The 26,937-nt window shown below is 45.0% G+C and overlaps 1 protein-coding gene across 1 annotated transcript; it reads left to right on the top strand.

Moving 5' to 3' along the window:
• Window positions 1-11,835: 11,835 nt before the first annotated feature.
• CDA (cytidine deaminase) lies at window positions 11,836-22,954 on the top strand. The gene is made up of 5 exons (XM_035120944.3): window positions 11,836-11,900; window positions 16,518-17,177; window positions 18,333-18,444; window positions 20,141-20,198; window positions 21,233-22,954. Exons 2-5 carry the CDS (start codon window positions 17,000-17,002, stop codon window positions 21,344-21,346), a joined length of 462 nt encoding a protein of 153 aa, XP_034976835.3. The 5' UTR covers window positions 11,836-11,900; window positions 16,518-16,999; the 3' UTR covers window positions 21,347-22,954.
• Window positions 22,955-26,937: the final 3,983 nt, after the last annotated feature.

The following is a 26,937-nucleotide window of genomic DNA, read 5'->3' as shown; positions in this document are numbered from 1 at the left end:
CTCTCACCGCCTGGCACACGGCATTGCGGATCCTGCCAGGACAGATCGCTGACAGCGAAGATCCAGCTTCTCAGTGCAGATGCTCTATGGAAATCCTTGGGGTGAAGATGAACCTCGACCCCTCTTGAGGGGCAGAGCATCTGTGCCTAGGACACAAGCAGAACCAAGCTCAGCATCTCTGATTAATATAATAATAATAATAATAATAATAATAATAATAATAATAATAATATCTTATTTATACCCCACCTATCTGGCTGGGTTTCCCCAGCCACTCTGGGCGGCTTCCAACAGAAAAATAAAATACAGTAATCTATTAAACCTTAAAAGCCTCTCTAAACAGGGCTGCCTTCAGATGTCTTCTAAAAGTCTGGTAGTTGTTTTTCTCTTTGACCTCTAGTGGGAGGGCATTCCACAGGGCTTGCGCCACTACCAAGAAGGCCCTCTGCCTGGTTCCCTGCAACTTGGCTCCTCGCAACGAGGGACCCGCCAGAAGGCCCTCGGTGCTGGACCTCAGTGTCTGGGCAGAACGATGGGGGTGGAGACGCTCCTTCAGGTATACTGGACCGAGGCCGTTTAGGGCTTTAAAAATCAGCACCAACACTTTGAATTGTGCTCGGAAAAGATATCAGGTGGCATTCTCTTCCTGGTGTTTAATCCTGGATTAGATGGAAGATTGCTTTTGCTCCTTATAAAAGCAGTGCCATGTGCATTGATGAGTTCACGGTTAACACACACACCATGGTGAACACCAACTTGGATGGCTTTAAAAGAGGGTTAGACAAATTCATGGAGGACAAGTCAATCCATGGCTACTAGACACAACAGCTATGTTCTGTCTTTGCTGTTGGGTGAAGAATGACTCAGTGCCACTTGCTGGAATGTGCATGTGGCCAGCTGTCCTGAGGTCCTGCTTGTGTGTTTCGCACTGGCACCTGGCTTTCCACTGAGAGAATAGGATCTGGAATAGGTGGGCCTTTGTCCTGGTCCAGCAGCCTCTCCTTATGTCCTTAACATGCAAGGAGGTCCCAGGTTCAATCTCTGGCTTCTCCAGTTAGAAGCATGAGGTATCAGGTGATGGGAAGGAGTCGTTGCCTGAGAAGATCCTGGGGAGACGCTATGCATCAGAGTAGACCACGATATATAATGAACTGGGGAGGGTGTGTGTGTTGAAAATAACCTTTTCTATAAAAAAAAACCCAAGGTCTTCCTTTTAGGAATTCTAGGTGCCAAAATTCCAAGGGAGCAGAAAATACTATTTATGTATGTGACCACGGCTGTGTGGATGTTATTGGCCCAGAGATGGAAAGAAGATAAAGTCCCTACCAGAGAAGAATGGCAGATCAAGTTGATGGGTTATGCTGAAATGGCTAAAATGACTGGAAGAATCAGAAATCAGGAAGACCAAAATTTTAGTAAGGAATGGGGAAAATTTATAATTTATCTTAAAATTATAAACAGTTGTAACTGTAAAACAGTTACTGTAAACAGTTAGAGGGTGTTGCAATAATCCTATCTGGAAGTTGCCAGAGCATGGAGTGCAACTGACGTGGCAAGAATCACAATCTGGAAGCGAAACTGGCTTGGCACCCTCGGAAAGGATTTGTTTGGAATTTCCCTTACTGCAACACAGCCATTAAACACTAAGAAGCCCCGACATCTCTCTACAAGTCCCTCCGAGCTGCGGATGTTTCCAGTTTCCATTTAATTTAGGAAGATGCTCTTTATGGTCCTAAGTAAAATATTGGTTCTTGGTTGCTTGATCAATAAATCCTCTCCGCAGATAAGCAAACCGAGGCACAGCTAACAGGGAAGTGCTCAGTTCTTCATATTCTGCTGGTTTCAGCTCAGTGGAGGAGAAAAAGAGAGGGGGAGAAACAGAGATCACACAACTGGGCAGCCCTTGCTTATTTGGTGTGCTGATTGGCTGTAAGAAAGATGGGGTATTGAGTAAATTTATGGACTATATGGAGAAAAACTGTAGAGGTTTAAAGACACTTGCAGGACTGAAATCCTACGAATTGACTTTAAGTAGAAGGAATAAAGAAACTGTGAGATAGGAATGGATAAGAAAACCGATTGGGGGGAAGGAGGGAAGTCAAAGCTCGGCAGAGCAAAGAAAATTGTAATAATTGATTAGATGTTAGGATGAAAAATTTTGTGTTCATTCGGTTTATGTGTTGTGTTGTGTTGTGTTTGAAGTTGTATGGTTTGTTTTTGTTTAAATGTCTCTAATTGGAAAACTTAATAAATTGTCTTTAAAAAAAAGAAAAGAAAGGGCAACTCCACCTCTTTTTGGGAAGAGGACCCTGAAGATGTGAAGGCAGATCCGGGAGGGCTGAGATAGCAGGGGGGCTAGAAATTTATATGACCGTGAGGATGCCTGAAATTATAATATCTGGTACAGAGGCGAGAACCTGGAGTGCGGGGGTCTAGAAGACCCTCTGGGGTTCATGATCTCTGCCCTCGGAGGCCTTCCCTTCTCACCAGCCCTCCTTGGGTGTTGATCCTTGGTTAGACTGTCCTTGAACAGTGCAAAGAGGGCTGTATAGAACTGGGGATCTGCTTTGCTTTGATTGGGAGAGCTGGGTTCCTTGACATCCCCAAACTTCGTCACTTGGGAGGGGACCGCTCAGCCACCTGGGCACACCTGCAGCATCTCGCCTTTCCCGTGCTGCGTCAGCTCCTCTGCCATGCCCAGACTGCCACCCGTACGCAGGGAGCATCCCGTATCACCGCCACAAGGAGAGGATGCTGCTTGCTGAGTGGTGCCGTGGCAGCTGTCCAACCTGGCTGGATAATGAAGACGGCTTTTGTTCTCAGCCTCCAAGGCCAAAGGAAGCAGCACTTAATCCACCAGGAGGCCTCGGAGAGGCCAAAGCCAGCACAGTCCTGTTTTGCCCTCTGTGTACGAACCCCTCCTAGGACAGGCAGCAGGGCAGTGAGGTAATTTTAGACTCTGAGCTTAATGGTCTTGGGGGGGGGTGAGGGGAGGCGAGGGCAGCCATGTCTCCTGCTGTATGGACTGTCCTCTATTTGGAAATGTTTGAAAGTCTGCCAGAAGACAGTCTATTTCAGGTCTACCTTTACGGTTCTCACCCAGACAACTCCCCTTAACCAGGCACTCCCTCTTTCCCTGGCCATGCCTCTCACTGGCCTTGTTTCACAACCTCCTTGAGTGTTTTTGCCTGACTGCAATGTGTCCTTGAATTCTTGATTCTTGGAGGTTTCTACCAGAGGTTGGACGGCCATCAGCCAGGGATCCTTCGGCTGAGATTCCTGCAGGGGGGTTGACTAGATGGCTGTTGGGGTCTCTCCAACTCTACAATACTATGGATTTTTAAAAAGAATCATAGCATTTTTTTAGAGTTGAAAGGGACCCTTAGGATCATCTAGTCCAACCCCCTGCAATGCAGGAATATGCAGCTGTCTAGGGTTGCCACATGTCCGGATTTTCCCAGACATTTCCCGGGATTTCACTAACGGAACTAGCGTCAGGGGAATTTTGGAAAAAATATTGAGAAATTGGCAAAATGTCCAGGTTTTTCTCAAAACAGTCTTTCAGCATCTCTCCCCCCACCCCCAAAGATAACCTTAACAAGCTTTTTGTGTGTCCAGATTTGTCACTTCTTGAAATATGGCAGCCCTACAGCTGTCCCATATGGGGATCGAACCTGCAACCTTGGTGTTGTAAGCACCACACTCTAACCAACTGATCTATGCATGATGCTACAATGAAGTGAGCCAAAAAGCATTTCAGAAAGTGAGTATTCTCGATAGCCATAGAATCGGAAAGAAAAACATGAGTGGAGCTTAGAATGTCTTGTTTATTATGTCTCTCTCTGTGTGTGTTCATATAACGCAAATAAATACAATATAACATGGCAGTGTGCCACAATATATACAATAAAATATAAAACACCGTAGAAAACAGTTTCAAAATGATCATTAAAATGACTAGTTGATTTTGAAAAATCCAGTAGTTGCATAGGCCTCTTTAGATCAAAAGGTCTTCCAGAGGTGCCTGAAAATAAAAAGTGAGGCCTGCAGGTATAGGGCAGTATACAAATGTAATAAATATAATAAATAATAAAATTAAGTGAGGGTGCCTGCCAAATGTTTGGTGGAACGGTGCACAGCAAATGCCTGACTCCTGGTAGAGGCCCTCTGAACACCTGTGGCCCTCCAGATAGGGAGACATGGAGCTGCCTTATACAAAGTCGGACCATGGGTATACTGTATCTAGCTTAGTATTGTCGATAGAGACTGGCAGTAGCTGTCTGGTGTTGCAGGCAGGTGACATTCCCTGTCCTACCTGGAGAAGCCATTGGGGATTGAACCTGGGACCTCCACCACTGAGCTATGACCCTTCTCTTTAAACCATAGCTGCCAAGTTATCCCTTTTTTGTAAGGGATTTTCCCTTATGCTGAATAGGCTTCCTCACGAGTAAAGGGAAAACTTGGCAGCTATGCTTTAAACAGTGGTGTTTTTGTCTTGCTTCTGCAAATGAGGGAAGGTGGGAAACGAAACTTGGGAGAAGGAAGCAGAGCTTTGGCAGCTCTGCCTGCAGCAATGGTATCATTAAAGATAAAAATAGACCCCCAGGTTTACAGCTTGGCGGCCAACCGAGTCCTACTTCCATGGAAGACGTTGCCCAGCCTCCTTTGCAGAGGAAACTGCTTTTTACCAGGTCAGACTGTTTCTCTGCTAAGCTCCGTATTTTTGACACTGACTGGTAGCAGCAGTGGGGTTTCAGGTAGGAAGCCTTTCCCAGCCCTACCTGGAGCTGCTGGAGATTGCGCATGCAAAGCAGGTGCTCTGCTCCTGTGCCTATAGTGCTCCCCTTAACAATAAAGCAACATTCTAGTCCTCATGCTTCTGGAAAAGTGTTGCTTTAAACAGAAAACCGCCTGATGCAAACTCAGGCCATTGGACTGTCTAGCTCAGCATGTTCTACTACAGTCAGGGGTTGGTTGGTAGCAGGGGAATGGTGAGAGGAACCAGCTGGGGTACCACCAAGGGAAGAAGGCTTTAGAGGGGTGGTGAGACAACATTGAGTGGTCAAAGGGAGAAGAAGGCGAAGAGGAGGTGTCAGAAGCTGAAGAGGTAATAGAGTAAGTGAGCCGGGAGAGTCTGTGGCAGGGAGAAATCCAGACTCGAGGCAGAATCTGAACCAGGAGAGGAGGGAGAAGGGAGGCCAAGAGTCCAGCTGGTGAAGTGTCACAGGTTTCTCTCCCTTCTGCTACAACAAGCTTCCCTCTTCGCTCTTCTCCGCAACCAGAAGCGGCATGGAAAGGGCGGAGGAGAGGTTGGCTGCACACAGGCACAGTCTCTGATTGCTTGGGGAAAGCCCTGGTGAGGAGGCAGGGACTTTCCGTCTCAGCAACTGATTTTCATGGAGGAAGACCACTGGAATGAGCTGCTCTGCTGTGGAGGTCGTGTTTTTGGTAATAAAATGTAACTTCAGCTTTGAACTGTGCGATTACTGACCAGCGCCCTCCTGTGATTGACGCTGATTAGCAGCAGCTCTTTCCCAGCCATACCTGAAGACGGCATGTATTGAGCCTCGGGCCATCCTCTGTGGTACTACTATGCAGTAGTTACTGACTTTCACTTATGTTCATGAAAGGCTTAACCTGAGCCAAAAATGTGCCCAAGTTACCATGGGAGCGACACAGCAGGCTCCCAGCAGCCTTGGCCTTTTCCACCCTCCTTTACTCTCTCCCTCTCTCTGCCTTCCTGGAGGAAGCCAGCAGCCATGCATAGCTTCCAGCTCAACAAAAATTAAATGCTGCTAAACTCCTAGGAGATTCACACAGCCTGAGTATCTTTGCTAACACAAAGAATGCATGGTCCTTTTTGAGATGAAGTCAAGCTGCTTTAAATCGATGGAAAGGAACCCTTTCCTCTTTACTTTGCTGCTGATTGGATGAAGACATGTGCAAACCTCGTTCCTCAAACTTGGGTCCCCGGCTGTTGTTGGGCTACAACTCCCATCATCCCTAGCTAGCAGGACCAGTGGTCAGGGATGATAGGAGCTGTAGCCCAATAACAGCTGGGGACCCAAGTTTGAGAAACATGTAAACCGATATAAATGTAGCCCACCTTCCCAAGGTGTTTATGAAGATGCCTGTACATAGCATTGAGCCATTGGGGGGGAATGCTCCCATAAATCAAGTAGATAGAGAAAGAAAGAAAGAAAGAAAGAAAGAAAGAAAGAAAGAAAGAAAGAAAGAAAGAAAGAAAGAAAGAAAGAAAGATCACGGGCAGAATAATTGCCACACACAGGAAGATTAAGGATATCGTTTGAGTGCTTCACTGGTAGTTTCATAAACCATTTAATTTGTCAATACGAATGGAAGTTGTTAATAATTGCAATTGTTGTATAAGGGATTGCTATCTCGACTGGAGTGTAATTGAAATTAATAAGATTTTGGAATGCAGAAATAAAGAAAATCATCAATCCATCAATTCTAGCACATGGGGTGGGGGGGGGCACCTAAATTACCATATATAATTTGTTATCTGCATGATTAGTATTAGAAATTGTATTATAATTTGGCATTGTTATAATGAGGCTATTATTGAACTGTAATTGAAAACTAATAAAAAATATAAGCAAACAAACTTCATTGACCAATCACTTTGCTGCGGCCCCCAACATAAATCCTGGCTATGCTCATGCATTGAGCTCTGTGTTATATAAATGCTCTGATACTTTGCCCTTTGCATGCCCTAGCATTGTTTTTCAACCCTGGTGGACATGTTCTGCCTCCACAAGCCAGAGGTGGCTGGTTTCTGAATACCAGTTGCTGAAAATCATAGGAGGGGAGAGTGCGGTCGCGTTTGGATCCTGCTTGCGGACTTCCCATGGGTATCCCTTTGGTCACTGTAAGTACTGGATGCTGAACCAGAATGGACCACCAGCCTGATCCAGCAGGGCTCATTGTATGCTCTAATTCATCATATTCCCCTTGGATGCCTTTAAGAGCGAATTAGACCAATTCATGGAGGCTAAGCCCATCCACGGCTACATTCTACCTCCACAGTAAGTGCCTCTGAAGAACAGTTGCTGGGAATCACATGCAGAGAGAGGGCTGCTGCCCTCGGCTCCTGCTTCTGGGCTTTGGCATCTGGTTGGCCACTGTGAGAACAGGATCCTTGGCCTGATCCAGCAGCCTTTTTGGATGCTCAGCCATTTATCTGTGTGATAATGGGAATGGAGCCAGGGGGGAAACCTTAACACTGGATCTGTAATGGCCACATTACACTGACTGAACATGTGAATGAGCCCCAGCAGCCGTGCTACCCAGGTTCAATGTTTTGACCTTGGCTGATGGGAAATGATCAGCCTCTGATTCACCCCCTCTTGGTCCCACGGAACCCTTAATTTCGAACTTGCTCAAAGGTGCCATCTGGTGGCTTGTTGGTGTTCCAGTTACTGTGTTTTCTGTTTCCTTCTATGGTTCTTTAAAATTAGGCTGCAGCCGAATGTAACGCTTGTTTAAGATCTGCCACATTGAAAAAAATGAAGATCAATGGCAACTGAATCAGTCCTGCAGTGCTGGAGGAGAAGGGTTGAATCCCTCCCTTTCCCCACACCCACCTTGCACCGGCTGATTAAAACATTTCACCCCAATGGGGAGTTGTTTTAAACTGTTTTAATACTGTGTTTTAATTCTGTAAGCCACCCAGAGACCTTGGGGTGAAGGGTGGGAAATCACTTGTAACAGCAGCAGCAGCGACACCAATTCCTATGAAAAAGAAAAATGGGGGAGATATTTAATTTTTTTAAGAGCCTATGGGGTGTATCCAACTCAGATACAGCACAGAGTAGGCCCACTGAAATTAATGGACCTAATCTAATCATTGAAATTAATGGACGTGAAATTAATGGACGTAATCTAATCTAACCACACAATTGCGCTCATTTCACACGCTAGCAAGGTTATGCTTAAAATTCTACAAGGCAGACTTAAGCAGTATGTGGACTGAGAACTCCCAGAAGTGCAAGCTGGATTTCGAAGGGGCAGAGGAACTAGAGACCAAATTGCAAACATGCGCTGGATTATGGAGAAAGCTAGAGAGTTCCAGAAAAACATCTACTTCTGCTTCATTGACTACGCAAAAGCATTTGACTGTGTCGACCACAGCAAACTATGGCAAGTTCTTAAAGAAATGGGAGTGCCTGATCACCTCATCATAGCTGCCAAGTTCTCCCTTTTTTTAAGGGAAATTCTCTTATGCTGAATAGGCTTCCTCGCGAGAAAAGGGGAAACTTGGCAGCTATGCACCTCATCTGTCTCCTGAGAAATCTCTATGTGGGACAAGAAGGTACTGTTAGAACTGAATATGGAACAACTGATTGGTTCAAAATTGGGAAAGGAGTACGACATGGCTGTATATTGTCTCCTTGCTTATATGCAGAATTCATCATGCAAAAGGCTGGACTGGATGAATCCCAAACCAGGATTAAGATTGCCAGAAGAAATATCAACAACCTCAGATATGCTGATGACACAACCTTGATGGCAGAAAGTGAGGCAGAATTAAAGAACCTTTTAATGAGGGTGAAAGAGGAGAGCACAAAATATGGTCTGAAGCTCAACATCAAAAAAACTAAGATCATGGCCACTGGTCCCATCACCTCCTGGCAAATAGAAGGGGAAGAAATGGAGGCAGTGAGAGATTTTACTTTCTTGGGTTCCATGATCACTGCAGATAGTGACAGCAGTCACGAAATTAGAAGATGCCTGCTTCTTGGGAGAAAAGCAATGACAAACCTAGACAGCATCTTAAAAAGCAGAGACATCACCTTGCCGACAAAGGTCCGTATAGTTAAAGCTATGGTTTTCCCAGTAGTGACGTACGGAAGTGAGAGCTGGACCATAAAGAAGGCTGATCGCCGAAGAATTGATGCTTTTGAATTATGGTGCTGGAGGAGACTCTTGAGAGTCCCATGGACTGCAAGAAGATCAAACCTATCCATTCTGAAGGAAATCAGCCCTGAGTGCTCACTGGAAGGACAGATCGTGAAGCTGAGGCTCCAATACTTTGGCCACCTCACAAGAAGAGAAGACTCCCTGAAAAAGACCAAGTTGTTGGGAAATATTGAGGGCCCAAGGAGAAGGAGACGACAGAGGATGAGGTGGTTGGACAGTGTTCTATATATTTTAAAAAAACAATCTTATTGGTTTTTTAACATATAACAACAAAACATGACCAACACACCAACCCCCAGCAATACCTAAAAGAGAAAACAAAATACACATAAAACAAGAAACACAAATAAAAACATTAACATAAACATAATCAAAAACAAAAACATAAATATACGATAATTCAAAAACCATTCATCTTTTCTGACATTGTAAGTTGACTTCCTCAGCCCCCCTTCCTGTGGTTCATCTTATACTCTCTTTGGCAATTTCATAATCATCATCTTAACATTGTTTCTTTCTATCTTGAACATGTTTATACACTTTAAATTTTAAACAAAAATTCTATAATTATCCTTTTCATTATAGTTTACATATTTATCATCTATAACAACATCATACTCCTCTTTCCTTACATATTATATTTCTACCTTAAACATACTTATTCATTTAATTCATATTATAAAATTCTTAATCTACTTTTACACAATACTAAACTAAAAATTCTCTTCCTTATACCCACGCCTCTCTTCTAAGAACTCCCCATCTCAGTCAAAACCATATTTCTATTATTAACTCTTCTAATCACAAGGCCCCTTTTACGGTCGGCAAGTCTATAAAAACAGTCCTATTTCGATCCGGGTTACCCTATTACATAACCACTTATAAACTATTTATCCCACACCCTTCCTCGCCTTTCTTTCTACCCTCATTCCTTTAACCTTCCCCTGCTGCCCTGCATCTTTCTTCAATCTAATTCTAAACACCCCTTTTCTAATTTCTGTGATCATCTTGACTCCCTGGTTCGATGTCTTTATTGTCTGATGCACGTCATTGTCTTCACTGGAGGGTGCCTCGTCACTGCTGGCTTCCTCGTGGTGCACGGGAATTGTGTTCTTAGCAGGATGCGGGCTGCTGGCCTTGCGGATCTCCTGAGCATAGAGTTCAGCTGCTGCCTGCTCAATGGCCTTCTGCAGCATGAGGTCTGGCATGGCGAGGAGGCACCGTTGTAGACGGTTGTCCCAAACTCCACAGACAATTCGATCCATCAGGGTGTCTTCTAAGTCTCGGAACTGGCAGTGCAGGGCGGCCTTTCGAAGCGCGGCGATGTAGTTGTTGATCGACTTACCCTCTGCCTGATCTTGGTGGTAGAACGCATGACGGGAAGCAATTTTGGACGGCTTGGCCGCATAGTGGTTACGGAGCTTCTCTTTGAGCGTGTCCCACAGTGTTGCCTCAACAGCTAGAGGCGCGGCCAAGGCCCAGGCTGTCTCGAAGACCTCGGAGCCACAAAGACAGAGGAAAAGGCCCTGCTTCCGTTCTGCAGACACCACTGTCAGCTCATTCGCTTGGAGATAGCAGGCAAACCGAGCAAGGTAAAATTTACATACATCACCCCACCCACTTTTGCCGCTGCCCCTGCCTACTATTAGAATGCGGCCCCTGGGAGGTTGGCCAGAAGGGAATGTGGCCCTGGGGGGATGAAAACTATTAATGCATGACGGGCAGCAATTTTGGACGGCTTGGGCACATAGTGGTTACAGAGCTTCTCTTTGAGCGTGTCCCCTGGTGTTGCCTCAACAGCTAGAGGCGCGACCAAGGCCCAGGCTGTCTCGAAGACCTCGGAGCCACAAAGACAGAGGAAAAGGCCCCGCTTCCGTTCTGCAGACACCGCTGTCAGCTCATTTGCTTGGAGATAGCAGGCAAACCGAGTGAGGTAAGCGTCCCATGATTCAGAGGCTGGTGCAAACGGCGGTAGAGGCACAAATGAAACCATGATTCCGATGCCAACGTGGAGGGCGATAGATGGAACACAGTGCTCTAGCCAGAACGGTCTGGCTCTGAATTGGTTCCGCTCAGTGATTCCGCTCAGTGATTCCGCTCGGTGAACGTTCGAATCTGGCTGTGCTCTGATGTCCATCCATCCCATCCTCGTCGCCCGTATTAAATAGTAGGTAGATGACACAGCGATTCTTCAAGAAGCTCTTTATTCGGAAGCCAGAACAGAACTGAACTGCATTGCTGAGCTGGCCTGCTTTTATAGAGGCTGGCTCAAACAATGTATCAAACATAATTCAAAGCTCCCTCCTAAAACAACTGTCAAGGACCTGAGGGAAAATTATATACACTAATACATAACAGTCTTCATCTGTCGAGAGGAGATTTCATACTAATTTTTCTCAACTAGTTTTTCATGCACAGATGGACTCTCACTCCTTCAGTACCACTCAATTTCTTCTATATGGACTGGGGTGCTCTCACCCTTCCCCAGTCCTTCTTGTTGGGTTTTCTCCCCCACTTCCGACTGGACAGTTGGACTCTCACTCCTGCTGTTCAGTTCTTTCTGATCATCGCAACCATTGAATTTTCTAATCTCCAGATTTCACTGTACCAAGTCATTTTTAAGTTCCAATAGCTGTGCCAGCACAAACAGCTCAAAGGCAGACATGTTTTGGCTATCTACTTTCCTTCTCCAAGGACAGTCAGTGTTCGCAAAACAGGAAATGGTGTCCACAACTCATCTGGAATCGAAAGTCAAAAGTAACAATCCATTTTCAAACAATATATCCTTTTTTCTCTATTTTCTTCACCAAGATCCAATCCAATTCCCTTATATATCCAGTCCTTATATTCAGTGGAGCTCTTGGCAGTTCATAAATTCAAAATTGAAAGTACGGTACATTCCTTTAGAATGAATAACAATAGTCTCTCGCTGACCACTTAGAGGACTCTCTTCCAAAGTAAGTAGCAACTAATTTTTCCCTTTTAGGCAGTTCTTAGCTTCTTAAATTCAAATGCAACTTTGGGCTCAGGACAATATTATTGTCTTCTAAAAGTAAAATAGTTACTTGTTGCCTTGACACCTGCTGGTTCCCTATAACCTCACTTCTCGCAATGAGGGAACCGCCAGAAGAACCTCGGTGCTGGATCTCAGTGTCCGGGCTGAATGGTGGGGGTGGAGGCGCTCCTTCAGGTATACAGGACCGAGGCCGTTTAGGGCTTCAAAGGTCAGTACCAACACTTTGAATTGTGCTCAGAAACGTACTGGGAGCCAGTGTAGATCTCTCAGGACCGGTGTTATGTGGTCCCGGCGGCCACTCCCAGTCACTAGTCTAGCTGCCGCATTCTGGATTAATTGCAGTTTTCGGGTCACCTTCAAAGGTAACCCCACGTAGAGCGCATTGCAGTAGTCCAAGCGGGAGATAACCAGAGCATGCACCACTCTGACAATACAGTCTGCGGGCAGGTAAGGTCTCAGCCTGCGTACCAGATGGAGCTGGTAGACAGCTGCCCTGGACACAGAATTAACCTGTGCCTCCATGGACAGCTGTGAGTCCCAAATGACTCCCAGGCTGCGCACCTGGTCCTTCAGGGGCACAGTTACCCCATTCAAGACCAGGGAGTCCTCCACACTTGCCCACCTCCTGACCCCCCAAAACAGTACTTCTGTCTTGTCAGGATTAAACCTCAACTGCTGTTGCCTGGCAGGGTCGCAGCTTCGTGCCTCCGAGATAGCTTTGTTCCAATGCGCCACATTTTACTGCTACCCTCTGCTCTCTTGGCCCCCCAAAAACTAAGCAACCGGTGGAGGGAGGGGGGAGCATGCTCCTGGCATCTGCTGGATCCATGCCCCCTAAACGCTCGATTAGGGGTTTTTATGGGGGTCGCTGCCTTGTAGCGGTGCCCCCTTGCCTCGAAGGCACCACGTCCTCCCCAGCTGATGAGAACAGCGCCTGCCATTGCCTCGCAATCGGCCAAACAGTGTTCTAGAAGCTACCAACATGTATCTGACCAAACTGCGGGAGGCACTGGAAGACAGGAGTGCCTGGCGTGCTCTGGTCCATGGGGTCACGAAGAGTCAGACACAACTAAACAACAAACAACAACAATCTTCTCATGTCCGTTAGCTTACGATGGTCCTACTTTGGGTAGGACTAGCATTGTATACAACAGCGTTTCTCAACCGCTGTTCCGCGGCACACTAGTGTGCCGCGAGACGCTGGCTGGTGTGCCGCGACGTGTGGCGACGAGAAGGGCGATTTGCATTGTCACGTGCCTGGCGGCCGCCAATAAACAACACCAACCCGCCAGAAAGGAAGCCGGCCTGGTCACGACGCGGGGCGAGCGCAGCTATCAACAGCCACCACCACGGGAGGGTGGTTTTAGACAAACTTAAAGAAGCTGGCTGGATGAGCTCAACCTGAAACTTGCTGAGCAAAGGATTGTGCTGGCAGAGAAATCAGCGGCTTGTGAAGCCTTATTACAGGAGATTGCAACCAACACAGCAATTGGCAAGTGTTTCTTACAGTCATAATTATATAGTCAATATAGGGCGGCACAGATTTAAATTTTTTAACTTTTTTAATGGTGGTGTGCCTCGTGATTTTTTTCATGGAACAAGTGTGCCTTGGCCCCAAAAAGGTTGAGAAACACTGGTATACAATCCAATGCAAAAAAAAAGCTAAACAAGGAGCTGATGTTTTATATATTTTTTTAAAAAAATAGTAGGAAGAGTGGCGGATCAGCATGGACAAATACAAATGAGTAGTTTAGACCTATAGGGACAGGTAAAGGACAGAAACAGTTATGCCACTGCCCAGGAAGAGTGGTGAAATGTCCAGGGTGGTGGTGAAATGCCCAGGAAGGGTGGTGAAATGTTAACGGGTGACAAAGAGAAGGTGGGACTTAAAAACCAACTTCTGTTTTGCCCCCATCTTGCCCAGAAAGGGGAACTGTGTGTGTAATCTTGCATAAGCAATAGAGCCAGTGAGGAGTCAGGATTGCAGTCCAAGACTGATAAGGACAAGAAACGCCTTCAAGAATTTGGAGTTGGGTGAATTGCATCCTAGGGACATCCAAGGAACCTCCCCACGTTCCCTCTGAACCTCTGCCTGTCTCGTCTCTGAGAAAGCCCATAAACAGGTGAGGGGACAGAGGATTGCGGAAGGGACGTAGCTCAGTGGCAGAGGGTCTGCTTTCCACACACAAGGTCCCAGGTTCAAGCCTCAGCATTTCCAGCTAGAGATTGGATTTCCCATCTTGCTTAAAGCCCTGGAGAGATGCTGCCAGCTAATATAGACAGTACTGAACTAGGTGGACCAGTAGGCATTTACAGAAGTTTCCAATGCGGGAGGAGATCCCTCAATAAAGCATAATGAAGACACGGGTTTATAATTCTTGCCATTGATTCATTGGTTCGGGATTCTATTGGTCTGTACGCTTCCTATATAGAGCAGGGAAAGCATGGTCCCCTGTCCTCAAAAAGGTGGGAAAGGGAGATCAGTTTCTCCTGATGAATACTGGAGATGAGGATTGTTGCTTAAAGGACTGGGGGGGGGGCAGCACAGGGCCATAGCAGAAATTCATATTTGCATATGTTAATTTATATACACTGGTGGGTGTTTGGGGGCTTGGCAGGGGGCTTCTGGTCCATACCCAGGCAGGGCTCACCCCTAAGAGCCCCAGAATTCAAGGAGACACTTTTGAATCATCTTTATAATAATGCATTGATAATTATGGTGACTGGCCTTTTTAATCTAGCTCTTCGACCAAACAAACCAACAAAACAGATTCCCAGAGTGGCTTATGAATATCAGTAAGAAGAGAGTCTCATGCAGGGGCAATCACAGAGGCACATTATGGAATGAAAAGGGATTGGAAGGGAGGAGAAAATGGCCAGAAAGCACTCACAGTTAGTTTAAAAATTCTTGTGAACAATTTGGGGAGGAGCCAAAGCTGATGCTCTTTTAGCAGAGCCTGTGGAGCCCAGTCATCTCTTCCCTGCAGAGCTGGCAGCCTCTCACCCTTTTTTCCAAACATGCTCCATTGTGGAGTGTTCCTTCAGCCTCCTCTCCATTCCCCTCTCCTTGGGAATCTCCAGGGTGCAACAAACAGCTGTGCAAACCTTTGGGAGGCAGAGATGTGAGAGGGCATCAGAGGAGGGAGGGAAGGAAGGAAAGAGGGACAGAGGCCAGTGTTGCCCGCAGCACCCCTGACTATCATTCAAGGCACCCCAGGGTGCCACGGCACACTGGCTGAAAACCACTGGTCTGATGGAATGGTTGTTGCATATGACAGATTCATTTATCTTGATTTCAGTAAGGTGTTCAACAAAGTCCTGCAGTTGGGGATTGGATTCAGGACGCTTCAGGATTGAAGTGGATGCTCTGTCACTGAGCTCCCCACCATTTAGGCCAGGCATCCCCCCAAACTCGGCCCTCCAGCTGTTTTGGGACTACAATTCCCATCATCCCTGACCACTGGTCCTGTTAGCTAGGGATGATGGGAGTTGTAGTCCCAAAACAGCTGAAGGACTGAGTTTGGGGGTGCCTGATTTAGGCGGGGGAAAAGGAGGGGGATGATAATAAATCAAATGCATAAGTTTAGGAAAGGGGTGCTCCTTGCTTGGTAGTAATACATGTGGAAAGGTATTTGGGATTGTCGTCCATCATAGAATTGTAGAGCTGCAGAGTTGGAAGGGACCCTGAGAGTCATCTAGTCCAACCCCTTGCAATGCAAGAATCTCAATGAACGCATCCATGGCAGATGGCCATTCAACCTCTGCTTAAAAAACTTCCAAGGAAGGAGAGTCCACCAATGTTCAGGGGAAGGTCTGTGGCTCGGTGGCTGAGCTGAGAGACCCAGGTTCAGCCCTTGTCATCTCCAGGTAGGTAGGGCTGATTTTAAAAAAAACAAAAAAAATCTCCAGTCGTGAAGAGATGCTACCAGTCAGTGTGGAGAATATTGAGTTAGATGGAGTCTGTAATAAGGCAGCTTCCTATTTGGGAAGGGCTGTAGCTCAGTAGTAGAGCACCTGATTTGAATGCAGAATGTCCCAGGGAACATATCCTGTCTGCAGAGCTGGTGCCACTCAGTGTAAACAATGCTGAACTAGATAAGGGCAATGGCCTTACAATGTACATATAAGGCAGCTTCCAATGGTTCCTGTATTATGTGCACGCACTGTCTCCCTCCCTCCCTCCCACCTTCTTCCCTGGTGGTTTCTTCCTAACAGCATTCCACACCCATCTCCTTTGTTGCTATGGTGTTCTGTGGCTTGACACGTGACCTGCGTTCTCATTAATCCACACCCAAGTTCCCGGAGCCAGGCTCAACGTATCTGCAAACAAACTCACTTTGGGCACCCACAGAGGTGAAACAGGAGACGGAGGCTGCTGCTTCCCTGAACCAAGGCGGCAGCTAAACCTTTCCAAATGCCCACAACAGCCACTTGGTTCAACAGAGGCACTGGAAGCCTAGCACATAGCACATCGTTCGAGCATGAGCCCCAGATCTAATGGGCATCTGTCACTCCCGAGCGACTGTTGCATCTCACCATCATTCTGATTCTGTTGCAGGGACCTTTAAGTCGCCACAGAGCCAGAGCAGAGGAGGACAAAGGGGCCTGTCAAGAGAGCTAAGGAGCATGTGGGGACGTTGACCTGACCCATCCAACCTCGTTGGCCTTTGGCAGCAGCAAAAATTTGGAAAACATGATTCCCGGAGAGAACATTTGCTGAGAAAGGGCAGGCAAGTCCTCCCCCCCCCAAAAAAACTGCACACAAACAGTGTAGCTATCTAAAGAGCAAAGATCGAAGCACTTCGCTCAGAGAAAGTTGTTTTGCATTGCAAGAGAGGACGAGAGCCTGGCCAGGCACTTTTGCAGCAACAGATAGGTGTGCATTGCCTGTGGCACCTGTCAGAGAAAGACCCCAATTCTCCTCTAATGTGAATTAAAGGAAAGGTGAATCTCAGGGGTTGTGCCGGCACACACGCTGCTGTCCTTGGGAGTGTGGCTTTTGCCAAGGAACGCCCTGCCAGATACTGCCTCCACGTTGCAATGGCGCAACAGCACGGCGACGCTCCAAATCCCGCTGTGCCCAGTTCTGCACTGGGACCCGAACAGATTAAACTCCTTTTGGCCGCAAGCAAAGAAGCCAAGCGGTTTGCCTACTGCCCCTACAGCAACTACCCGGTGGGAGCTGCCCTCCTGACCTCCGATGGGAAGATCTTCTCTGGTAAGTGACGGAAGACCCTCCTCCATGTGGCAGCCATGCCATGCATCTTTCTACAGAAGTCCATCTGGCTCAGTACTGTCCACTCTGGGTGGCAGTGGAACTCCAGAGCTTCAGACAAGGAACCTTTCCCTGCCCTACCCTTTGGGCCTGGTAGTAATGGATTTGCAGGTTCAAGTCTGGTTGAAAGATCAAGAACCCTCAGAACTGGGTGGGGTAGCATGCAGGTCACCTGGTCTTCCCCATTGTGCCAAGGTGCACTGCATTTTCTGCTTAAATCCATGCTGTTATTTCTACATTTGCATCGATGCTCACATGATAGCCATCATGCCGCCTGATGGATGCTATCGGACTCCCAACTCCCATCAACCCCAGCAAGCATGGCTAATTGTCCAGCTACATCTGAACATGTTGGGCCGAATGCCTCACTGTGAGTTCTTGGGAGCCGTGAGGTTTGAAATGGGAAATAAACCTACAGTGCTGATGTTTATCATCATGTGTTTTGAACCAGAACTTTTCTTTTGCAGGGGGTAGCTAGTGTACTGTATAATCAATGAACCAGAACTGATATCACTCAGAGTAAAAAGTGAATGAAATTGACAATACTTAATTAACCATAGTTCTGGTTACAGGTAGGTAGCCGTGTTGGTCTGGGTCGAAGTAAAATAAAAAAAATTCCTTCAGTAGCACCTTAAAGACCAACTAAGTTTTAGTTGGTCTTTAAGGTGCTACTGAAGGAATTTTTTTATCTTAATTAACCAGTTCAAGTTCTAACTGTGGCTTTTGTATCAAAGATAGATTGGCAGAAATGGTTGGATTTTTAAAAATCCAATCAATATATATATATATATATATATATATATATATATATATATATATATATATGATCAGGAACTGGCTCCTTAGTTCCCCAGAACCATTCCCCAGCCCTTGACCCTTTTTTAATTTTTAATTCCTGTCAAACTGACAATGTTCTTTTCCCTCACAAAAGCTGACCTGCAAGCTCTCCAATTCCATAAGCAATGGAATGTTATGTGATGCCACAACAGCTCAGCCAATCCATGCTGGAGGCATTGCTGCCATGAGGACAATATACTATAGATATGGATTCTAAGGCTTTGTCACGAGAGATTTTAACCCATCTTGTGCTTTCTTCAGGTTGCAACATTGAAAATGCATGTTACCCGCTGGGCGTGTGTGCTGAGCGTACGGCAATCCAGAAGGCAGTCTCAGAAGGGCATACAAAATTTCGAGCTATAGCTATTATTTGGTAGGTATTATTCCTATCCTGCTTCCTTGGTGAACAAGCAGCCTTGGGGAGGATTTGCATCCTGGAAGGTGGGCTATAAATAATTGCTATCAGCCAGTGGCTTTATCTGCACTATACATTTAAAGCAGGCTCGCACCACTTCAAACAGCTATGGCTTTCCCCAAAGAATGCTGGAAACTGTTGCTTATTAAGAGTGCTGAGAGTTATTAGGTAAAGGTAAAGGGACCCCTGACCATTAGGTCCAGTCGTGACCGACTCTGAGGTTGCGCGCTCATCTCGCATTATTGGCCAAGGGAGCCGGTGTATAGCTTCCAGGTCATGTGGCCAGCATGACAAAGCCGCTTCTGGCAAACCAGAGCAGTACATGGAAACACCGTTTACCTTCCCACTGTAGCGGTTCCTATTTATCTACTTGCACTTTTGATGTGCTTTCGAACTGCTAGGTTGGCTGAGAGTTATTAGGTGACCCCTATTCCCCCTCAAAGAGCTGCAGTTCCCAGAATTCACTAGGAAGAGGGATTGATGGTTGAACTACTCTGGGGATTGTTCCTCTGGGAACGGAATAGCTTCCTAAGTACTCTCAGCACCAAGCAACAAACTACAGTTCTCAGATTCTTGGGCGGGGGGCAGGGGGGAAGTCATGACCATTTAAGGTGGTTTGATGCTGCTTTAAATAAGGAATGCAGAAGGGGCCAGACAGTCAGTTCACTACATACACTGAGTCTTAAATGCTATGGATTTCTTGACCTTCTTTCCTTTCCCCTGGCCTGTGGTGAGAGATCTGGTGAGATAAGAGACCAGGGCTGGAGAAACTCAAGCCCAAGGGCCAAATGTGTGTCTGTTTGGCCCCCACACCCCTCTCACCTGCTCTGTACCCTTCTCAAGTGCTTTTGCATGACAGGTAAAGACACCAAGAAGGCGCAATGCAATAAAATAACATTGGAATGAAAAGCTTTTTCCATAACAAGCAGAATGAAGGAATACATGGGTTTTTATAGCTTTTTTTCTAAGAGGTCTAGGGATGGATCTACACAAAGGGGAAAAACCAATATAAATGAGTCAGAAATTAAATTGTTATAACAGAAGGAAAAAAAATGCTATGGAAAAATCACTTAAGATTTTTTTTTTGCTCTCTGGTGCCATCTGGTGCTGCAGGTTTATAATACATTCAAAACACTGTTTGTTGACTAATGTAGCTGAGTCCTACACCTAGATCTGGCTGTAAGAGCAGTTTGACAATAGAACCAATTCTCTAGAGAGGTGGTGAGCTCCCCTTGCTGGGACCACCTGTTGGAGATGCCCAAGCATTGTTCAGGGGGTGGACTAGATGGCTTTCAATGCCCCCTCCAACTCTGGGTGCCTTCATATTTGCAAATGGGTTGCTGGGGCATTGCAACTGGGTTATGAGCAATAGGCTCCTTTTTGTACCTATCAGATTTTATCCCTCTTTTAATCTGGATTAAACCAGGTTTGCGTGTGAAGGGGGGAGAGAGATTTGGGCTGGCAATTGATGACCAACCTTGTGGTCAGTTGACACCTGTCCAGAAGCCACCCACCCAATGATCTGAGACGTGTGTCTTGTTCTGACTCTGTTATTTTTTCAACTTGAATCTTTCACCATATTAGCATATTTTGTAGACAGCCTCCTCTGCTATGAGCGAGACTTCTGAACTCTGCTTTTATTCTGCTCCAACAGCAACAGCCAAGAAACGTTCGCGGTGCCCTGCGGGGCTTGCAGACAAGTGCTCAGAGAGGTAAACATACCTCCCCTTTAAACCCCATACCCTTCTTTGCCTTTGTCACACGAACACACCAGAACCAAAGGATAAGAGATCCCTCCTGTGGAAATGGCTTGCTTCCTTTAGGCTAGAGAGGCATTAAAGTAGTGGTGGCCAAACTTGGCCCTCCAGCTGTTGTTGGACTACAATTCCCATCATCCATGACCACTGGTCCTGTTAGCTAGGGATGATGGGAGTTGTAGTCCCAAAACAGCTGGAGGGCCAAGTTTGGCCATCACTGCATTAAAGAGAGAGAGAGAGAGAGAGAGATCTTAAATTGGGGAGAGGGGGCGGGCCTTCTAATATAAATTGTCCCCAAGATGAGTCCATACTTAAGGACTGGGAAGTGGCTAATGTCACACCAGTTTTTAAAAAGGGATCTAGGCTGTTCTAGGCCGATTACCTGAATGCCTCCTGTATCAGAGGTGCTATGACTCTGCGTACCAGTTGTTGAGGGCTGCTGTGGTCTTCCCACTGGGGCATCTGGTTGGCCACTGGGAGAGCAGGATACTGGCCTAAACGGGCCTTTGAGCTGATCTAGTTTCAAGCTAGCACCCGTCTGTCTTGGGAGACAATGGAAGAGGGCCCCTTCGAGGGGTAAAGTCTAGCCACTGAAGAGTTATAGCGCTGTGGCTTTAGAGACCAATATGGGAGAGAAATGTTTTTATGCAAGTTGGGCAGATAAAGGCATCCAATTTTGCTGCTACAGATGCTCCATGATGTTTATTCTCCAGCTTCGGGCGCTCTTCTTATGCTCTAAGTCACTTGTTTCCCAAACTTGCATCCCCAACTGTTTTTGGACTACAATACCCATCATCCTTGACCACTGGTCCTGCTAGCTAGGGATGATGGGAGTTGTAGTTCTAAAAGCAGCTGGAGGGCCAAGTTTGGAAAACTCTGTACTAACTCAGTGAGAAGACACACTTTGGGGTAGAAATGTATCAGATTGTGCTATAAGACAACCATCTCGTGGGATTTCTTTCTTCTTCTTTTTAAAAACCCTTATCTAGTTCGGCAAACATTGGGAAATCTTCTTGGCCAAGGCAGATGGGACACACATTCAGAAGACTTTGGAGGACCTGCTGCCTTTCCCCTTTGGACCAGAAGACCTGAAGATGGTCTGAAGACACAAGAAACAAGAATCAACCCACAGAGGCTTTGGTGACCTTTATGCTCCCTGCATGAGGACAGAGTCCTTTTATATATATCAAAACTATTGCAGATTCAGATATTCAGTTCAAATGTTATTCCTTTCAGGGAGGGAGCTGCTTTGGAAGTCACTCAGCTAAGAGCAATAGTTATGAGAGCAAGGAATGGTAGAGCATGAGACTCTTAATCGCAGGGCCATGGGTTTGAGCCACACCTTGGGTGAAAGATTCCTGCATTGCAGGGGTTGGACTAGATGACCCTCGGTGTCCCTTCCAACTTCCAATTCTATGAAATCTTTTTGCAGCTTAATGCCCTGCTTTGCAGAAGTGGCTTCCCCCATGAACTCTCCGCTAAAAAAGGCTTAATCTCAATATCTGCATTGCTAGTATGCACTGGTCCAGGTGGAAGATGGAAAGATGCATTAGACCAGGCATCCCCAAACTTCGGCCCTCCAGATGTTTTGGACTACAATTCCCATCTTCCCCGGCCACTGGTCCTGTTAGCTAGGGATCATGGGAGTTGTAGGCCAAAACATCTGGAGGGCCATAGTTTGGGGATGCCTGCCTTAGACCAAATCAGGCCATTGGTCTATCTAGCTCAGAACCGTCTAGACTCTACACTGACTGGCAGCGGCTTGCCGAGGCTTCAGACTTTTTCAGCCCTACTTGGAGATGCTGGGGATTGAAACTGCATGCCAAGCAGATGCTCTACCATAGCTTCTTTAGGAGAAACTATGGTCCTTCTCCAAATAAATAAAAAAGATCCCAGTCCTCATGGTTCTTAATAAAGGGTTGATTTAAATAGGAACATCTAGCTTAGTTTTGTTTCAAGCTCTGTCACAAGATTTCAGATGGCCCTACCTGGAGATGCCAGGAATTAAACCTGGGATCTTCTGCAAGCAAAGCAGATGCTTCTCAGCTGGGGTGCAGCTCTTCCCCAGAATATGTTGAAAAGGCTGGGGAGGAGGACGACTTCCAGGGCTGTGGTCTCAACCCTTATGTCTAGAATTCTAGACAATCATTTTCCAAAAAAGGGTCTTTTCTTTTTTCTGTGACACCCCACTCTTTCTTACATGAATCAGAAAACAGTCACGGTCAACAGACTTACAATCTCAAAGCTATGGAACACAAGGAAAAAGGGATGGGGAGGAAGAAATGAAGTGCCCGAACACCAGCTCTCAAAGCCGCAGTTTTAAAAGGTGTGCGTCTGGACTCTGAACCCATATTTTGTTTAAGTGGTTTCCCGCTTGCCGTTCTTAACCTGTATATTTGCTTTTGTCAAGATAATTTTGTGTGTTTTACTCACGTACAGGGAGGGAAATGTTTTTGTTGCAATATTAAAAGAGTGAAACTTGACAAATAACTCCATGCCTGGCTTTATTCAAGGACGGTTTGTAAAGAGTCATTCTTGCACGTATATGATTATGTGAATCATTTTTGAGAGGAAATTAGAGGGCAATGGGGAATCTAATAGATAAATAAGATTTGTATGTTTTTATAAGGGGAAAAATTGAATTGTTTTAGAGTGAATAATGAATTCAAAAAGTTGTACTTTTATAATAAATTGGAAGCTGTATATTTTGGGATAAAAATGGGCTTGGAAAGGAGGGGACGGGGAAGTCGGAATTGGTTATAATTATGGGATATAAATTAGATTGTTTATTTTTCTTTTTTTCTTTTTTTGAAGTGTTTTCTTTTGTGTGTGTGTTTTTTCCCTTCTTTTTGTTTTTCTGTTTTTTCTTCTATATTGGCTATATAAAATTGTTTTTCTTTTATTCTGTATGAAAAAAACCTTTCAATAAATATATTTTAAAAAAATCTTGCACGTATATAGCCTTTATAATATTTGGGAAATCAGCACAGGACAGAGTTCTGAAACATCCAGAGGGCACCAGGTTGGGGAAGGCTGCCGTAACGTGCAATCACTGATGGAAGGAGGCAGGATGGGACAATGCGGAACAACTGAAGGAAGTGAGCTGCAGAATAAATGTCAGTAATATTCCTACATAAATTGGAATTCGGGAGGCATGGAAAAGCCACCACATGTACAAACCCACAGAACCAGGAGTGTTGAAAGAACAGAAGCCAAGGGAATCCTTTTGTCCCTGCCTTTCTAGTAGTGCGGAAATCAAGAATTTATTCCCCGGTCCCCCACCACCTCTTCTTCATTTGGGCTCTGCTTTTCTTAACTCTTGTTTTTAATTTGCTCCGTTTTAAATTCTAGCACATGGGAAGAAAGGAGTGTAGCACTATCCGTCCCAAGAGCAATATTTTCCTTTATGGGTTTGCTGTTTTCAACTCCACAAAATTCTATCAAGGGCAACACAATGAGCTTAATTCTACAATAATTAAAGACTGTTAGTTACAGGCTGCTCTAAATGTAGCAAGAGAACAAAAGAACCTTCAGCCAGCATTAATTCCATAGCTCCGCTCCAATCAAAATGGAACAAAATTGCTGTGTTTTTGCTACAGTTATGTAACAGAGGAGGGCAACATAATTAAAGGCGCACAGCCCTTAAGGCATTCCCATCACGAATCCCTGCGTGCAGAAATAGGTCAGACTCCTCATACCTGCAATAAACAAAACCTGCCCTTATTCCCTTATGGGGTACACAAGAGCCCTTGTAGAGTCCTTTGTAGGTTCTCCATCGGTAGGAGAAAATAAAAGAGGCCAACCAGAGAATGTTGAGAAGCAAAGCAACTAGTAAGCCTGATCTTTATTGAACTGTTGCAACAGGGTGCTCCCTCTCACACAGGAGAAAAGAGGAGGACCCAGAACCAAGGCGTGCCTGCCCTTATATAGACATTTAAATTGCCCACCCTGGAGTCCAAGACCACCCCCAGAAACATCATACATACATCACAGAAGGGGTGTAGCCCAAGACCACCCCCCAGATACATCATACCTACATCACAGAAAAGGGCGGTCTACAACAGAAATCTGAGTATGTTGTTTATCCCCTGTCTGCCAGGCTATCTGATAATGCCATCTCTGATTGCCCTTCCTGGTAGTCTGCCCATTCCGTTGTGATGGTAATCAAAATAATTCCTGAGACAATGGGAAGGTTCCCTCACCCCCTCCTTCCTTGCAGAGAAACATTTTGTCAGTTTGGGAGTCAAAAATAGTTTCAGGGGTGTCTTCCTGTGCTGCATCACACATGTGGTTTATACATTTGTGTACGTGTCTGCTTGGTACGTTGATGAACATTTATTATACATAGAAGACCTTTATTTTTTTATTTCATACCTAAGGGACTCCTGTCTCCCGAATGTACTGCCCAAATGCACTGAGATATATTGCAGTGGTCTTGTTCTGCATTTTGTTGTTGTTGTTTGCAACTCCCTGCTATGAGGAACCTGCTTGCTCCCTTTCGTTATGGCCTTCCCACCCTACTTGTGGGCTTCCTGGATAGAGCTGGCCAGCCACCGGCTTGCTTCACACACCAAATCTCTCTCTTGAAATCTGTATGGTACTCTACACAGAGTACTATTGACTTTTCCCCACCACAGATTAAGATCAGCAAAATAAAAAGGTTAAAATACTCAAAATCTTTCTCTCTCTGTGTGTAGGTGCATTCTGCACTAGCTCAACAGTACAGTACTCTTGTCTACCACAGCCTAGGAATGATTTGGCACGAGCAGGTGGCAGCAATACACAGTATCACATAATGTTCAATAAATCAAATAACAACGGGCCGATTAAGTTAGGAACAGTCAACAGGTTAAAAAACAAAGAAACCAAGAACACCCTTAAAACATTCAAAACATACCAATACTGTATGTAATATAGGCTGCACTCAGCACATGCTCAACGGCACAAGGAGCAATACAAGCACATTAAATGGTTTCGTGTGTTATTATGTTATACATTTTGTGTTTTTATACTGTAGACTGCCCCGTGATCCTTGGATTGGGGGCGGGGTTATATAATCTTTTTTTAAAAAAAAATATTTTTTATTAAGCATTTTATAACATAAAAAGCACAAAATATCAAAAAACACAAAAATACAAAAATACATCAATACAAACAAAACAAAACAAAAACATATCATCTTCAATCACTTTTTTAAACTCATTGTCTTTTTGGCTTCCCCAATTCCCCACTATCTGATTTTCCTTTTTAGATACATCTGTAGCAGTTTCTATTTCATCTTTTTTACTTTCATCATATAATCCCTTTGATTCTTCTTGTACTCATCTTTCTACTATATACCAATTTTTCTACGTTTTAAACTCCTCTTTTCTCCCTATTGCCTTAACTTCTGTATTTCCCTAGATATTCAAACTTTCTACTTTCAAAAATAATTCCCTACATATATTTTAAACTTCCTCCAATCTTTTTCAACTCTATCACTTGTTTGATCTCGGAGTCTTCCTGTCAGTTCTGCCAATTCCATAAACTCCAGCATTTTCATTTGCCATTCCTGTAAAGAGGGCAATTCCTCTTTTTTCCAATATTTTGCAATTAAAATCCTCGCAGCTGTGGTGGCATACATAAACAAAATAACATCGTTTTTGGGGATTTCTTCCCCCACTATTCCAAGTAAAAAGGCTTCCGGTTTTTTCAAAAATGTATTTTTGTATATCTTTTTCATTTCATTATAGATCATTTCCCAGAAGCCTTTTACCTTAGGGCATGTCCACCACATATGATAGAATGAGCCAACATCCTCTTTACATTTCCAGCATTTGTTATCACTTTTGTGGTACATTTTCGCTAACTTAACCGGCGTCAGGTACCATCTGTACATCATTTTCATTAGATTCTCCTTCAACACAGTACACGCCGTAAACTTCATGCCCTTCTTCCACAATTTTTCCCAATCCGACATCATTACATTGTGACCCAAATCCTTGGCCCAATCAATCATAACCGATTTTGTTTGCTCATCTTTCAAATGCCATTCTAACAATAAATTATACATTCTGGACAAGTTCTTGCTATCTGTCTCTATTAACTCTGTTTCTAATTTCGATTTGTCTGATTGGAATCCTATTTTTTTATCTAACTTGAATGCTTCATTTATCTGCACATACTGAAACCAGTCACTTAACCTATCCTTCAATTGTTCATATGGCCTTAACTTAAATTGGTTTTCCACCTCCATCAAAATATCTTTGTATTTCAGCCTATTCTCATCCATATTTGTCCTTTTAGGTTTCTTCGCCTCAAGCGGCGAAATCCACCTAGGAGTTTTCCTTTCCAACAAATCTTTGTATCTAATCCATACGTTGAACAATGATTTCCTGATTATATGGTTTTTGAAACCTTTATGTAACTTTACCTTATCATACCATAAATACGCATGCCACCCAAATGCATTATCGTGACCTTCCAAATCTAGCACATCGTCATTGTCTAACAGAAACCATTCCTTCAGCCAGCAGAAAGCTGCAGCTTCAAAGTAAATCTTTAAGTCTGGCAATGAGAATCCTCCCCTTTCTTTTACATCTGTCAAAAGTTTGTATTTGATTCTGGGTTTCTTCCCTTGCCAGACAAATTTAGACAATGTCTTTTGCCACTCTTGAAAACATTTCATCTTATCCACTATCGGAAGGGCCTGAAA

Source organism: Zootoca vivipara, chromosome 6, assembly GCF_965207765.1.
Source record: "Zootoca vivipara chromosome 6, rZooViv2.hap1.1, whole genome shotgun sequence".
Classification (NCBI taxonomy): domain Eukaryota; kingdom Metazoa; phylum Chordata; class Lepidosauria; order Squamata; family Lacertidae; genus Zootoca; species Zootoca vivipara.
This window is presented reverse-complemented; position numbering and strand designations above follow the sequence as displayed.